Source organism: Thermothielavioides terrestris, chromosome 4, assembly GCF_000226115.1.
Source record: "Thermothielavioides terrestris NRRL 8126 chromosome 4, complete sequence".
In the NCBI taxonomy this organism is placed as follows: domain Eukaryota; kingdom Fungi; phylum Ascomycota; class Sordariomycetes; order Sordariales; family Chaetomiaceae; genus Thermothielavioides; species Thermothielavioides terrestris.
The window spans coordinates 2,024,532-2,036,403 of record NC_016460.1 but is presented as its reverse complement, the minus strand read 5'-3'; the positions used below and the strand labels follow the sequence as shown (position 1 = coordinate 2,036,403).

The following is an 11,872-nucleotide window of genomic DNA, read 5'->3' as shown; positions in this document are numbered from 1 at the left end:
AAAGCTGGAGGCCCTGCAGATCTTGCAAGAGTGAAGAGGTTCTGCGGAACTGTTCCCAGCAGGAAACAGCCTCGGAATGTCTTCATTTGACCGCATGTTCTTGGGCAGCCCACCTCACTACAATGTGCACCCCCATACCGAGATACCTTAGCTCCTGCCCCTGGATCCGCGGCCGATGGCAGCGTCACCCAAGGCTTGCGTTAACTCAGCTGCATATCTGTCAAAGCCCTGGCCGGCATTGGGATTCGGGCGCAAAGGGCGGCACGCTGAAAGAGGGAACTGGCGGAGCGGGAGGTGGGGATATCATCGGCGAAGGCCGAGCTCATCGTATTACGCTTCGATTTGAGCTTTGCAGCTAACATCTGGTGTAGTAGGTACCTTAGTTACCATGTGCGTTGTGTAAGGGACTCAGCGGATTGTGTAAGGGACTCAGCGGAATGACGGGGCGTTAGGTCCGGATAGACTTCGCACTGGCCTCACGTCAAGGTATAACTGTCGACCTGTCCTTCTTGCGGCGCGAAATAGCGCCTTCGATATGGCTACGGGCAGACGACGGACAGTAAGCCTTCTCAACTCATCTTGTCTCCCTTCAAGCTGACAGACTACAACTCAGACGCGTCGCCAATCGCGGTCACCACAACTCCTCCACCCAGTCCGCCTAGTGTCGCCACACCAACGGCAACTCACACCGTGCCCGGCGCTCGGTTGAACCAACCCAGTGTCCCGGCAAATGCTCCGCTGGCCCCAGGACTGGACGCGGAAGTCTGCGGCTCAAATGGCACTCCACAGGCGCACAGGCAGTCCGGCAACGACAACCAAGAAGACATCATTGACACCGTCGAGCGGCTTGACATTCGCAAAAAGGAGCCACGGCCGTCAGATCTCCGCGCCGCTACGCAAAAGTCGGATATAAACCCACTCCGCCTCTATCTCGCTTTCAGGGGATCGGCCGCTATGACCGAGTCAAAGAAGAGGCGGAGAGAAATGACAGATGACGGTAGGTCTGCTCTGTGTATGACGCTTCCGGCGACATGCTAACACTACCACTGCCCTAGACGACGTGGAATCAGGCGTGCATGGCATCGGATCCTTGGAGGGCGCTCAATCTTGTCCGGCTCCTTCTTTGTCAGCCGCTGATAAGGAGTCCTAAAGGCGCATCGCGCATCTGTTTCTCGGGCCCTGGACTGAGGAGATCGAGGCGAAGTTTTTAGGCGTTATTTCTGATATGGCAAAAAGTCGCTAGGCTGTCAGGTGACGATACATAGTGCAACCCAGGATGGCTGGCGAAGCTTGTTTAGAGTTAGCATCCATTGTGATGCGAGGCTGCAGTATGAGAGGGACAGCAGAGTGAATGACGTGCCGTTCTGAGAGGGGTGAGGGCTTATCAGAAGAACCCCACCATTCACGATCGCATCTGCTGCTGTGGCTCTGGTGACTTTCCCGTATAGCAGATACTACTGCGAATGGGCGATTAACCCATGCATATGACATTAAGCTTCACTACCTGCTTTTCCTCTTCTCTTCCCTCTCAACCCTGTCGCTTTTTATTCTTCTATGCACCACGGGCACCTCAGTCTTGAACCTCGTGGATGTGCACAGACAACGGAACAGAACGGTGGATCCCGTTTCACCCGACCGACCGTTCCACTCGGCGCGTGGCACAACCTGCTGCTGGCGCCTTATCTCAGAGTCTGCGGACACGGCAGCTGCCGCCTACCTTATCTCCAACTACACTACACCATATTACACTTCCGCGGGCCGGCCACCCTCGTTGTCTCTGCAGCGCCTCTTTAGGCAGAAAGGCATCTCAACTCCTCGAATCTTTATACCTCGACCGATTCCCCTCAACACACGCGGGCACGCAAGTCTCCGCCGTCGCAATTTGCACAAAGCACCAGCGAACATGCCGGTATCCACCTCGGGCCGGGCGGACCCTGGAGCGAAACTTCTGAACATTCCCCTTACGTAACGACCTACGCTGCTGGATCGCCTTGCGGCACGCGAGACATTGCCTGTGACACGGGTGACCGCTCTGTGACCGACCCCATTAAAAAGACCTCACACTTTCATTAGAAGGACCACACAGGTAAAAAGGTCCGTGCGCCCCCCACAAAAATGTTGCCTCGACCAATCACTAAGCGGCCAAGCTAAATGACTAGTCACATGACCGTCATCTATCGATAAGGAGTTTATCAGCAGTTGGCATACACTCCTGCCAGCAGGTGATAGGCCAGTAGGTGACAGGCAGCGCGTACCGCTAAACTTACGTTCCGCTCACGGTGCGGCAGTTGGCGGAACCCCCGTTATAGCGCTCGTGTTTGTCGTCATCCTATGCTATGGCCAGCGACTCTAGTAAGCATGTAGGCTGGTTTTCGCCTTTGCAAATGCCTTCCCTCTGTAGTTGTTGTAGCGATATGTTAGCTGGCCGCGTGGTGATGATCGCGGCAAGACTTTGGTGGGTGGCGCACAGACCACTGTAAGCTGTGTGGTCCTTCTAATGAAATTGTGTAGTCTTTTTAATGGGGTCGCTCTGTGACTGGCTGCCCTGAGAGCGGTGCAGGGTAGCGGGCTGGGCGGCCGATTACACTAGCGCAGGACAGCGAGGACATTCCACCGCGGTACGGAGTAACAACCGGGCTTTCCGGGAATGACCGGCCCTGCAGTTGATCTGCAGGCGCCCGACGAGCTGGATTACGGATTACACAGTCTGGTAATTCAACGATGTCCGAAGGGGGTGGCCCGCTGGTCCCGATGATGTCGGGCACGCGAACCTGGTTCGGTTCCCGAGAACTCAGCCAGGCACACTCACGAGCGCAGCCACGGCTCTCCACCAGTCCCGATCCTCGACCCGTCTCGTTCTTGCCCTCTTTGTCGTCGACTCTTACAGCATCAGGAAATGAAGACTGTCTTTTTGCCCTCCACACAGACGTCGGCGCCAGCAGCACTCCCAGGATGTCCGCAACGCTGCAGAGGCGCGGGGAGAATGGCCTGAGATCGCCAACCCCCAGCCCCCACGGGGCCGACACGACGCGCGCACGCCCAACTTCCGATATTCCTTCGACGCCGGTCCAGATCCCGTCGCGACCCAGATCTCGGGATTCGCCCCTCCCGCAGAGACCGCACCGCAGCCATGGCGACCGCCGCGTCCACTCCGTGTCGCGCCGCCCAAGAGACGTGCATTCTCCCGATGCTATCCCGCCCTCGGTGGCCGCGCTGCTGGCCATCACCAATATCCCCCCGCCCAAGGCCGTCCGGAGCGTGCGGCAGACAAAGGGGGAAGTGAGGATGACGGTCGAGTCCATCATCGAGAGGGCGCAGGAATCCGAGAAGGAGCTCAGCCGGAAGTTGAGCCGGAGTCCCATGGACATCCTTCTCATGCCCCCCGAGCATCTCGAGGCCGACGATGCGTCCACGTGCGACAGCATTTCGGAGTCTGTTGTGTCGGCACGGACCGCCTCGTTGGAGTCCATGCCGTCGCTGAGCAGCTCCTTCACCACCGACCCGTTTTCCTCGCTAGAATCGCCCCGGACGCCCGTCAGGCGGCGACAGACACGACCGACCCGACGCTCCCTGGAGCCCGTCTCCTCGCCGCCTGGCGAGTCCGAGAGCCATCCGCTGTCGTCTCCCGACGTGGACGTCGACGAGTTGGACTTCAGAGTCTTCGCCGACCAGGAGGAGACTCCGGCAAAGAAATCCTCGAGACTGCCGCTCAAGCCACTGAAGTCGGCCTTCAAGTCCAACTTGACGGCGTCATTACGCGCTCTGCGCCAGGCTGCACGCTCCTTTTCGAATCTCAACTTCTCCTCGATCCCGCCGGAGGACTTTTTGACCAGGTCCATCCTGACGATCGACCCGCAAGTGCCCTATACCGATGAGCGGAGACCGCCTCTCCTCGAGGAGGAGCCGACTGCTGAGCTACGGCGGTATCTGAACCCGACTACAACTGCTCGCATTCAGAAGCCCAACGCAGTGGCATTGGGACCGGCTTTGCGGTCGTTTACGGCATCTATCCAGATGCAGACGTACAAAGTTTCCCGCTCCCGCAGCCCATCATCTTTGCCGGGCCGTGCTCCGTACCCTTCTGTCGGACCCTCCTCGACGGCACAAGCTCCAGAAGCGCCGCAGGCGAGCACCCGGGCGGAACACCCCTTGCCCGGGCCGCGGCAGCGCGAGCTGCGCGAGAACCCCGATTTCATCCGGATTGCCGTCATGGAGATGGCGATGCGGAAGAGCGGCAAACTCGATGAGCAATGGCCGGGGCGGGCTCGCTGGGCGTTACCGCCGAGGAAACCCAGCACCAGACCGTATGAAATCGGGCCCGACGGGGTCCCTACCAGATGGGTTGCTGAAACCTACGAAGAGGAATAACGTTCGCGACTGTTGGACGACCCAAATGCTAGAGAAGCGCTAGCGCTACGTTCGTCGGCCATGCGGTGTTTTCACGGGCTTGCCGATCCGGTCTTGGGCAAGCAGCCGACAACGCTGCAAGGCCTGCCAAATCTGGAAGGACAGAACGCGAAGGAGCTGGCCCTCCTCGCCCGGAGACCACCTCTGTCTCTCCTTGCTTACTTTGGGATTGGCCTCTTGCAGGTCGGGCACCAACGGAACCTTTCCCCAGACTTTTTTTTTTCCCGCGGTTGCAACTGTGCCGTGCCCCAACAAAAGCGGCTCGATGTGACACGTCGCCGACCCGCTCGCGCGGGATGTGTGGGGTGCGCCAGCCAAAGGATGCAGTGCCTGCATCTCCGCTTTCGACGACGCGCAGGAATCTTATTCCCTCACGACGGAGCGACGGACCATCGCGTTCCTGAATCCCCATGCGGGACGGATACATGCCCGTTTGTCAACCGTTTCCACTCCGCTTCTGCGACCCTAAGATTCACATTCGCATGGTTCTTTATCAACTCCGCGGCTGGAGAGTTGAATGATCAATCCGCGTTCCCAAAGAAGATTCCGGGCTGGCTACCTCGCATCGGCGTTCTCATTTTCGCACCTTGACATTTTCGCATCTGACGGGATTTGGGGAGTCGGATGCATTTTCCGCGGCATGGGTCTCGGTGTTCCATCGCTTCTCTGTTTAACCAAGTACCCTGGGGAAGGGCCTGCTCATTCCGCATTATCTACCATCGCATTCCTGTTACAACTGCATATCATTATCAGCGTCTTCAACCGGCTAGGCAGCTGGTTCCTTCAACGGCAGCCGCAGTTTTCTATTATTGTAATGCTCCTCCTACTGGGCGCAGACGGCGCACTGTACGGAATGGCAAGTCGTTGACGGGAGAGCTACGTTATTAGAGCATGACAGGACGGCGGCCCGGGCCGAGAAGAGAGAGAAGAGAGAAGAGAGGTTGCATGCAGCATGCTTGATACACCAGCAATAGTTATAGAAAAGACTGAATGCTTGTGTTTACAGTTTTTTTTCCTCCGCCACCTGCTGCTTGTATTGATAGCTTGCGCCTACACAGACCCCGGAAGGGGGTTTGAACAGTCATCATCCTGCATAGAGAGCTTGGATATCTTCATCTAGAATACTTCAACTGAGCAGTAAACATGCAAGCGAACAAGCAAGCGAACGTATTTTTCGTCACGACAAACGACGAAATCCTGCAGTTTAACAACATCCGCCTTGACAATTTAGCAACTCGAGTGATAGACAACCTTCTTGCCCTGGGTTATAGCTGTTACATAGAACAGAGTAGGTGGGGCACAGCGGCGAGCAAAGGGACAGAAGGATGGAGTAAAACTTTCATTCGGCAACAATGAGGTTCGGCTCATTTATATAAAAGAGGGGCGGCGGCCGAAGCAAAGGGAGTCGGATATCGAGCTTTTACTATTTGTTTTGTTTTGGGGTGTGCACACACACACTCAACAAGAAGAGAAACAACGCGAAAGGGGGTTGGTATCTATTTTATTGCATCGACAGATTCCGCCTGGCGCAGGTCCGGGGCCCACACAATACCCTCAAGGAATAAGCACTTGGAATCCCATACAATGTTGCTACACTCACTCACTCACGCCTCATCCTCCTCCCCCTCCTCCTCGCCCTGCGCGGCCCCGGCAGCAGCAGCAGCAGCAGCAGCAGCAACCTCAGCCGCGCCTTTCCGCTCGCTCGCCAGCCTCGCCCACTCAACCGCCTTAGCCGAGACCCGCTCCCTACTCTTCGCGTCGCCGTGCTCCTCCTCCCACTTGGCCCAGCGCCTGAACCAGGCCTTGGCCTGGCGGGGCTTCAGGCCCTTGACCTTGCTGCCGCGCTCAAACAGGTCGCGCACGACGACCGCCTGGTCCGCGGCCGCCGCCGGCGACGACGACAAGGACGATGGGGAGGTCTCGAGGTCGAGCAGCTGGTTCCACAGGTCGAACTTGCGCGGGTAGGCCGCCAGCAGGCTCTCGAAGAGGGTGCGCCCTTGCTCGCGGTCGCCGTGGGGCGAGCGGAACTCGAGCGCGGCGAACTTGGGCAGGAGCGAGAGGTACACTTGGTTCCCGGCGACGGTGGTGCTGCTGCTGAGGACCTGGGTGGCCCGCTTGAGGAGGGCGCGGGCGCGGTCGGGCTGGCCGGCCGTGACGTGCAGGAAGTGCGCGTAGTTGGTCCAGACGTGCGGCGAGCGGGAGCCGTACTTTTTGAGGATTCTCTCGAAGAGCTCATCGGCTTCCTGTTCGGGGGGGGAAAGGATGGGTTAGTAAGAGAGTCGGTCTGAGGAAACGGGGGGTGGGGGAAAAAAAAAGGAAAACCTGCCTTGTGCTTGCCGGACTGGATGTAGATGCTGGCCAGCCGCTCATGCACCTCCTGGTCGTCGTTGTAGGTGCACGCCCGCTTGAAGACCTCGTCCACAGTCTCGGCCGTGCCGTAGGCGACTTCCAAGTTGAGGTAGGCAATCCAGACGTTCAGTTTCTCCGTTTCCTCCTTGATGTTGATCGTCTTGATCGCCCGCTCAGCCACCTGCCTGGCGCTGGCTAGGTCGTTGACCTGCATCTGCGAGGCCATGTACGCGATCCACAGTTCGGATGAATCAGGCTGACCAAGCAGAAGACGCTCGTAGTCGCTGGACGTTTGCGGCCCGTTGATGTCGAGCTCGGCTGTCTTGTCGACGATGCCCTGCGGTTCCCGCCGCTTCTTGGCCTTTTTGCTTGGTGGCCCGTCGGCGATGTCAGCGTTCGCCTTGTCGTCCGCATCCAGGGCATCTGCCGTCCAGTCGAAGCCGCCAGCGTCAAGCGCTGCGAGGCCCTCCGCTGGTGCTTCAGCCATCTCGACATCGCTGCCACCATCCACTTCGCTTTCGTCCTCCGAGTCCTCAGCATCGGAGCCGGCAATCAGGAGAGCCCCGCCGGCGTCGCTCATCTTTTCATCTTCGCTCTCCTCTCTTCCATCCAACGCCGCGCCGCCGTCCTCATCGTCGTCGGTGTCGACGTCCACGTCGTCCGCCTCCCCATCCTTGAAATACGAGGGTTTCAACCCGAGGCTGATTCGCTTTTGCTCGAGATCCACCTTCAGGACACGAGCCTTAACACGGTCGCCCTCGTTGTATAGCGTCTTCGCGTCCTTGACTGCCCTGTCTGCCATCTCGCTGCGGTGGCACAGGCCCGAGAGATTGTCAGAGCGGTCAATGGCTATGAACGCACCGAACTCTTCCACCTTGCGGACCCTGCCCGTCACAATCTGGCCCTCCTTCAGGTCTGAGATGGTTGTGAGCTTGACAAAGTCCTTCTCCACCACCGACTCCTTCAAACTCATGCGAAGCCGGCCATCGGCTACCGACACAATGCGCCCCTTGACGAGCTGATCGACCTGGAAATGCTCCTTCCAGTCTTTCAGATACGAGTCGGAGAGGTCCTTGATCTGGACCAACGCCACAGCGTCCCCGCCGAGCGACACGAAGAGGCCCTTGTCCGAAACGTTTCTGACGAAGCCACGTACGACATCGCCGACTTCGAGCTTGGTGCCCTTGGTAATCTCCTTGTCCTTGACGGGAAGTGACGAGTTGAGCACTCTCGAAGGACGCATAGAGAGCCGCAATTTCTTGTTGCTCTTGTCGATCTCCACGATCGCGACCCGCACGATCTCGTTCTTCGAGTGCGCCAGGGGGTTCGCCTCGTCGTAATCATCGGCGAGGTCTACTAGATGCACAGGCCCTGCCACGAGCTCGCTCAGCTGGACAAAAACCTGCCGGTCGTTGACCTTGGTGACCTTGCCAGGCAAGACCATGCCTTGCTGAACTTTATCCCAAGAGAGCTCGGGAGCAGCGCCAGTCCGAGCCGAGAGGTCGACTCTCTCCTTGTCTGCGTCTACGGCCAGAACACGCACCTGCAGCGCGCAGCCGACGGGGAAGCTCTTCTCCAGGCTTGCCACCTTGGACAGGTCATCTGAGGCCTCCGTAGCCTTGATTCGGCCACGCACATTCGGGGACAGATTTACCCACAAGTGACTGGAAGTGACGTTGTTGACAAAGGCCAGATGAGTAGATTGAGGCTCGATCTTCTCAAGGGTCAACGGCTCCGGCATGGCGTCTCCTTTCAGGTCGCTGGGCTTCGTTGATAGTTCCAAAACCGAGTGGCTCGACCGGTGGCTGATGGGGAGGAAGCGGTGGTTGCGGGCATCATGAACGCCGAGAACGCGGACGGGAAGAATATCGCCGGCCTTGAACCGTTTCAGGGGGCGTTTCGGATCTGGAATGTCCTCCCATTTATCGAAAATTTGGGACACATCAATCCGTCCCTGGATGTTATCTGCGATCTGGACGTTGAGCTGCGTCTCCTTGACAGACTTCACGCGCGCCTTGGTGAGCTTTCCAACGGCGAGATCATCTATCGAGCCAATAGAGTCGTCCACCGAATTTACCGCCTTCTCGGCATTCTTTTGAGACGTCTTGGCTGCTTCGCCAGCGGCGGAAGGGATGGCAACTACCAAGCGACCAAGGTCCTTGTCGATGGAGGTGATCTTGACGACGAGCGACTGAGACTTGTGCATCCCAAAGCTGGGCTTGTCCCGGACGTCGCTCGGCATCATCGACTTGGGAAGCAAAGCCGTCAATTTCCCTGCAAACTGCACGAAAGCGGCGGTAGCGGTAATGTTGCGGACGAAGCCAGGCACCTGGTCCCCCAGTCGGGCGTCGTCAATGTGAGCAAGAAGCTTGCCCTCCTTGCTGGCCTGGACCAGACTCGGTTTGTGGGAGAGCGTGATGGATCGACGGCCCTCGTTCTTCTCGAGGACGACCAACTCGGAGAGCGTCTGGTTGACGTGGATCTTCTTGAGCGCCGACTGCGTCTTGCTGACAGACTTGTCCGTCAAGTGTCCGACGGGGAGAATTGCCTTCAGGGAGCTGTCGGCGAGCTCAACAAAGATATCGTCCTCGGTCTTCTGCGTGACTTTTGCCGAGACCAGCTGGCCGACCTGGAGCTTCTTCAGTGCGAGCTGCTTTTCGAGGCCGAAAGCCGACGGGTCTTTGCAAGAAACTATGAGTCTGCTAGCGTCCGGATCAAAGCTGAGGACGTATATGCTGACAGTCTGCCCGACCCGGAAATGCTCCTTGGGGTCGTGGATGTAGGCCTCGCTCATCTCGGAAACAGGAAGGAAACCGCGCAGCTGGCCGTAGAACTGAACGATGGCGCCGTGCTGAAGCACGCTGACAATTGTGCCAGGAGCCTGCAGCCCGACGGCGAGTTCGTCGTACGACTTGATAGGGGGCGCCTCAGAATTGACGAGTGTCTTCTTCAGCGTGAGACGAATTTGGTGCATTGCCGGATTCGTCGAAAGAACACGGGCCTTCACCTTCATCCCTTCCCTGAATTTCTTCTCGGGATGCTGCAAATGGACGTCGGCAAGATGGGCCTCGGGTACGAGACCAGAGATGCCGTCGGCGATCCTGACGATGAGGCCGCCGAGGCCGTCCTGGTTAATGACGAGTTTCTCAACGACACCAGGAACCACGGCGCCGACAGGGACGTCCTCAATCCTCAAAAACGGCTGCTCGAGAACGTGCTTCTCCAACGAGAGCAGGAACATGCCGTCGAACGAGTTGTAGCCAACCACCCGGCCGGGGTGCACGGAACCGATTTTGTAGGGGCCGCTGTTCTCGAATAAGCTGTCGACTTTGCCGTCCTTGACTCTGGAAATGTGTACGAATCCCGGGACGCCCTGGACGCCAACGTCAACATAGAGGCCAATGCCCGGCTCGACCCGCTGCACGGTGCACTGGTCCACGATCGCCGAGTGAGCAAGAATCTGGGTTGGCAGGGCTTCCTGGCCGTCTTGGATCGTCGTCTTCGGCCTCAGCGAGAGTACATGCGGCAAGAGCGAGATGCCCAGCTTGGGCATCTTCGCAGTCGGGAACGTGCAGATGATCCTCGCCTTGACGCGGGAGCCAACCTTGTACTTGTCGACAATGTCGACGCCGTCTGGGCCCGCACCGGAGTGGACAAGGTCTGCGGTGACGTCCAAGTGGCCCATGACCTTGCCGATGACGCCGTGCTGGGAGACCTCGGATATCAAGACATCGGCTGCGGTGCCGGGAAGAAACGACCCAATGGTGGTAGCTTCTGAGGGAGTATGTTTCGGGTTACCGAGACGGTCCGGGAGCGTAGACAGCTGGACGACCTTGCCGTTCGCGGCCTTGCCAGTGACGACGCAGAGCAGAACGGAGCCGGGCTGGATGCTGTCCTCGGGAATGCTCTTGTCGAGCTGCTTGCGCGGCAGAAACCCCTTCACGCTCGACTCGGATATGCCGATATCCATGACGAAGCCATGGTCCTCGACGCTGACAACCGAGGCCATGAGCGTGCAGTGCTCCACAAGGTCCTGCTCTGAGATGCCCGTGTTTGCATGCGAAGGTTCGAGAGATAGCTCGATGTGACGCCGAGACTTGCCGGGTGTCGACTCGTCTAGTGTCGACGCGACATAGGCGCGCACATACTGGCCCATGTGGAATAAGCTCTTCAGATCGACGTCGTCGGCGTTTTCGTCCTCCGACTCCCCCGCGTCGTCCTCTTTCTCTGCGCTCGCCTGCAGCCGGCGCGTTAGAGTTTCGGAGATGGCGGTGATGGGCACATGGCCGACGAGATTGTTCGGGAGCGCGAGGGCGATGTCGAGGGGGTTTATGGCACAGACGGTCCCGAGGACCAGCGAGCCTTTGACCAGGCGCTGCAGCAAGTTAGCGAACCGGCACCACCTGTTGAGCCGATCCCGGCTGCGGTGCCGTCCATGCGGTCGATCGTACCTTGAAGTTGAGACTTTCCACCTTGACGGCATCCTCGTCTTTGGTGGGCTTGGTGGCGGTCTCATCGGCGCGCGACTTGCGCCTCTTCTTCTTGGCGGCCTTGTCGGCTTTCTTGCCGGCCGATTCCTCCTCGAACAAGACGTCCCTCTTTGCCTGGATCGAGATCTGCTTCTGCTCAAGGGGAGTCAGGACGCTCCCACCGCCACGGGGGAACAATGGCTCCTCCTCCTTGAGCGCGGTAACCAGGGGAGCAGCGAGCGGCTTCGCAGCGGGCTTGGACTGCTTTGCGCCCTTCTTGCCGTCGTCTTTCGTGGACTCGCTCTGCTTTGCCCGCTTGGCCGGTCTCGCTTCGGTCGCGGTTCGGACTGATTTCGACGCAGCAGCGCCGTCGGGGCCCTCCTTTCGCTTCAACGCAGCCATGGCGACAGTGTGGCTGCGCGGGTTGCCGGAGCTTGAGAGCAATCTGGTGAAACTGACTGCTCCCTCGGCAGCGCAATCCGGCAAATACCACTCGTTACGCAGGAAGAGCTTCCCACCACAAAAATTTCTGGCGGGTCTCAAGTTCTGGGCATGCACGATAGCGATAAGGAAGGCGGTGAAGGAGGGGTGGAGGATCGGCACGGCGGGCACCCGTTAGCGCTACTGTACGGAATACACCCTAGTAT

The 11,872-nt window shown here is 58.7% G+C and overlaps 3 protein-coding genes across 3 annotated transcripts; 2 read left to right on the top strand and 1 right to left on the bottom strand.

Moving 5' to 3' along the window:
* Positions 1-535: 535 nt before the first annotated feature.
* On the top strand, positions 536-1,150 carry THITE_113813 (uncharacterized protein; the record flags this gene model as incomplete). Its single annotated transcript, XM_003655397.1, has 3 exons — positions 536-559; positions 595-997; positions 1,056-1,150. The coding sequence occupies 3 exons, from the start codon at positions 536-538 to the stop codon at positions 1,148-1,150; spliced, it is 522 nt and encodes a 173-aa protein (XP_003655445.1).
* Positions 1,151-2,597: 1,447 nt separating this feature from the next.
* THITE_2119137 (uncharacterized protein) lies at positions 2,598-4,382 on the top strand. Its single transcript, XM_003655396.1, has one exon. The coding sequence runs from the start codon at positions 2,953-2,955 to the stop codon at positions 4,366-4,368; it is 1,416 nt and encodes a 471-aa protein (XP_003655444.1). The 5' UTR covers positions 2,598-2,952; the 3' UTR covers positions 4,369-4,382.
* Positions 4,383-5,887: 1,505 nt separating this feature from the next.
* On the bottom strand, positions 5,888-11,721 carry THITE_2119136 (uncharacterized protein). Its single transcript, XM_003655395.1, has 3 exons — positions 11,208-11,721; positions 6,734-11,131; positions 5,888-6,650 (listed from the first exon to the last, which is right to left on the bottom strand). The coding sequence occupies exons 1-3, from the start codon at positions 11,625-11,627 to the stop codon at positions 6,012-6,014; spliced, it is 5,457 nt and encodes a 1,818-aa protein (XP_003655443.1). The 5' UTR covers positions 11,628-11,721; the 3' UTR covers positions 5,888-6,011.
* Between the last annotated feature and the right edge of the window lie 151 nt (positions 11,722-11,872).

What these genes read in the sequence shown, in the direction of transcription:
- THITE_2119136 (XM_003655395.1), bottom strand. Translation starts at nt 11,627, where the DNA reads ATGGCTGCGTTGAAGCGAAAGGAGGGCCCCGACGGCGCTGCTGCGTCG. An exon ending in TGGAAAGTCTCAACTTCAAG is followed by an intron (nt 11,132 to 11,207) that starts GTACGATCGACC and finishes AACTTGCTGCAG; the next exon opens with CGCCTGGTCAAAGGCTCGCT. An exon ending in TCCAGTCCGGCAAGCACAAG is followed by an intron (nt 6,651 to 6,733) that starts GCAGGTTTTCCT and finishes CCCCCCGAACAG; the next exon opens with GAAGCCGATGAGCTCTTCGA.
- THITE_2119137 (XM_003655396.1), top strand. Translation starts at nt 2,953, where the DNA reads ATGTCCGCAACGCTGCAGAGGCGCGGGGAGAATGGCCTGAGATCGCCA.